This window comes from Cervus canadensis, chromosome 3 (assembly GCF_019320065.1).
Source record: "Cervus canadensis isolate Bull #8, Minnesota chromosome 3, ASM1932006v1, whole genome shotgun sequence".
NCBI classification, from domain to species: Eukaryota; Metazoa; Chordata; class Mammalia; order Artiodactyla; family Cervidae; genus Cervus; species Cervus canadensis.
The window spans coordinates 90,274,266-90,276,052 of record NC_057388.1 but is presented as its reverse complement, the minus strand read 5'-3'; the positions used below and the strand labels follow the sequence as shown (position 1 = coordinate 90,276,052).

At 45.2% G+C, this 1,787-nt stretch overlaps 1 protein-coding gene across 1 annotated transcript; it reads right to left on the bottom strand.

Annotated features, from left to right (window-relative positions):
* Positions 1–228: 228 nt before the first annotated feature.
* On the bottom strand, positions 229–686 carry LOC122437947 (ATP synthase subunit g, mitochondrial). Its single transcript, XM_043462411.1, has one exon. The coding sequence runs from the start codon at positions 647–649 to the stop codon at positions 338–340; it is 312 nt and encodes a 103-aa protein (XP_043318346.1). The 5' UTR covers positions 650–686; the 3' UTR covers positions 229–337.
* Between the last annotated feature and the right edge of the window lie 1,101 nt (positions 687–1,787).

Genomic DNA, 1,787 nt, shown 5'->3' with positions numbered 1-1,787 from the left:
CTATGCCAATTTTTATTTGAGTTTGAATGGGTTTCTTTGGGGATACAGGGAGTGTGGGTTTTAACAAGTGTAGGAAGGGTCTTGTGGTGAACCAGTCATTTCCTGAATTGAGAAAAACACCAGTTGCCTGCTACACCCGCATTGTATGTTTTAGATTGCTCCTAGGAGCAGATATTTCATCTTCATCATATTTATGAGACATGTCAGGCAAGATTTTATTTTATTTTATTTTTTTCTGACACATTGTCTTATTTTATTCAAATAGCAGTCTGTTCACACATGGTCCAAGAACACTTGAATAATAAAGCAAATATAATCACATGTTAAAAATTGGTCTTCAAACATCATAGCCAATGATGCCACGCTTGCCTATGATCTCGCCAACATAAAACCACATCCACACCTCAGTGGCCACCAAACCATTCAGTAGAGCTTCCTTAACAGTGAGCTGTTTGAAGCTACCAGTTTTAGCGCTGTTGATAATTTTTTTCAAGCTCTGAATTGCTGTAGGGATCTCAGCAGGGGTTGGAGGAACCAGCTCAACCTTGGCATAGTACCAAAACGTGGCCAATCGAGGCTTCGAGTAAGTCACAGCAGCGTTGACCAGCGCCGGGGCCTTCTCCGCGAGGTTACGGACAAACTGGGCCATGGTACTAGGACGGAGAGCCCGTCGCCCCGACTTCAGGCAAGATTTTAGTACAATAAATATCACTTTTCATTCATGTATGTTTTCATTTTCTGAAAAGTGTAATGATTGTAGGAGTCAGGCTGCTGGATCTGAATCCTGCCTCCACTACTCAACACCTGTGTGATCTTAGGTCAGCTACTTCATTTCCATGAACACCTCAGTTTCCTTATCCATCAAATGGGGTACAACACTTGATCTTAGCCAAAGGCCTAGAAGCGAGGAGCCGGGTGTGCTGCAGTTCATGGGGTTGCAAAGAGTGGGACACGACTTAGCAACTGGAGGACAACAACAAAGCCTGATTTTGCAGCCTGCAGCCTGGCCTGCCTAGAGGCAACCACGGTGGGAAAACCTGTCATTCTGGGGCAGGACCCGCTTTTCTGACCCAGAATGAGGGCTTCTGAGGGGGGAACTGTCTGCTGAGGAGCAGCATGAGCTGCTGTTGACTGTTGAGCAATCGCCCTGTTGCCCCTGCTCCTCCCAAGAGAGGTGAGAAGTGGAGCAGTTCTTTTGTTGACCCAAGAATATGACCCTCCGTTTATTGAGTGGGAATACTCCCTCACAGTCTCACGGTGATTCTGCAAGATTCATGTTATTATTTATGTTATAGAAAAAAGAGGCTCGGGCTCAGAGAGGTTAAGTAAAAGCCCAAGGTCACAGAGCTATTAAATCACAGAACAAAGATTCAAATTGCCACTGACTCACTCGAAGGCCATTTCTCATCTGCCAATCCCTCAGCTTCAGCAATGAAGCTTCTTTGCCTGAGATCACTCCTTCCATCTCTGCTTCACCTCCCATCTCCTGGAACTTCTTCCCTTGAACTGGCTTCTTCCTCTTGGCTCACAATCACGGGCGCCTCTTCAATTTTAATACATCAAACACTCAAATACAAACAAACCTTTCCTTCGACTCCACATTTTCCCTCCTCCCGCACTCAACACCTCTGTTTCCTCATGTCCATACACTTCCCTAAGTTACTGCAAGTCAGTTCAGATCACTCTAGATGAGATTCCCAGTGACTCTCTCATTGCCAGATCCAATCTGGCAAATGAAACTAAGTTTCAGTTTTTGCAGCAGGTGACACTAGACCATCTTATTACTA

Bases quoted from the DNA above. Each gene is read 5' to 3' on its own strand.
- LOC122437947 (XM_043462411.1), bottom strand. From the start codon at position 649: ATGGCCCAGTTTGTCCGTAACCTCGCGGAGAAGGCCCCGGCGCTGGTC.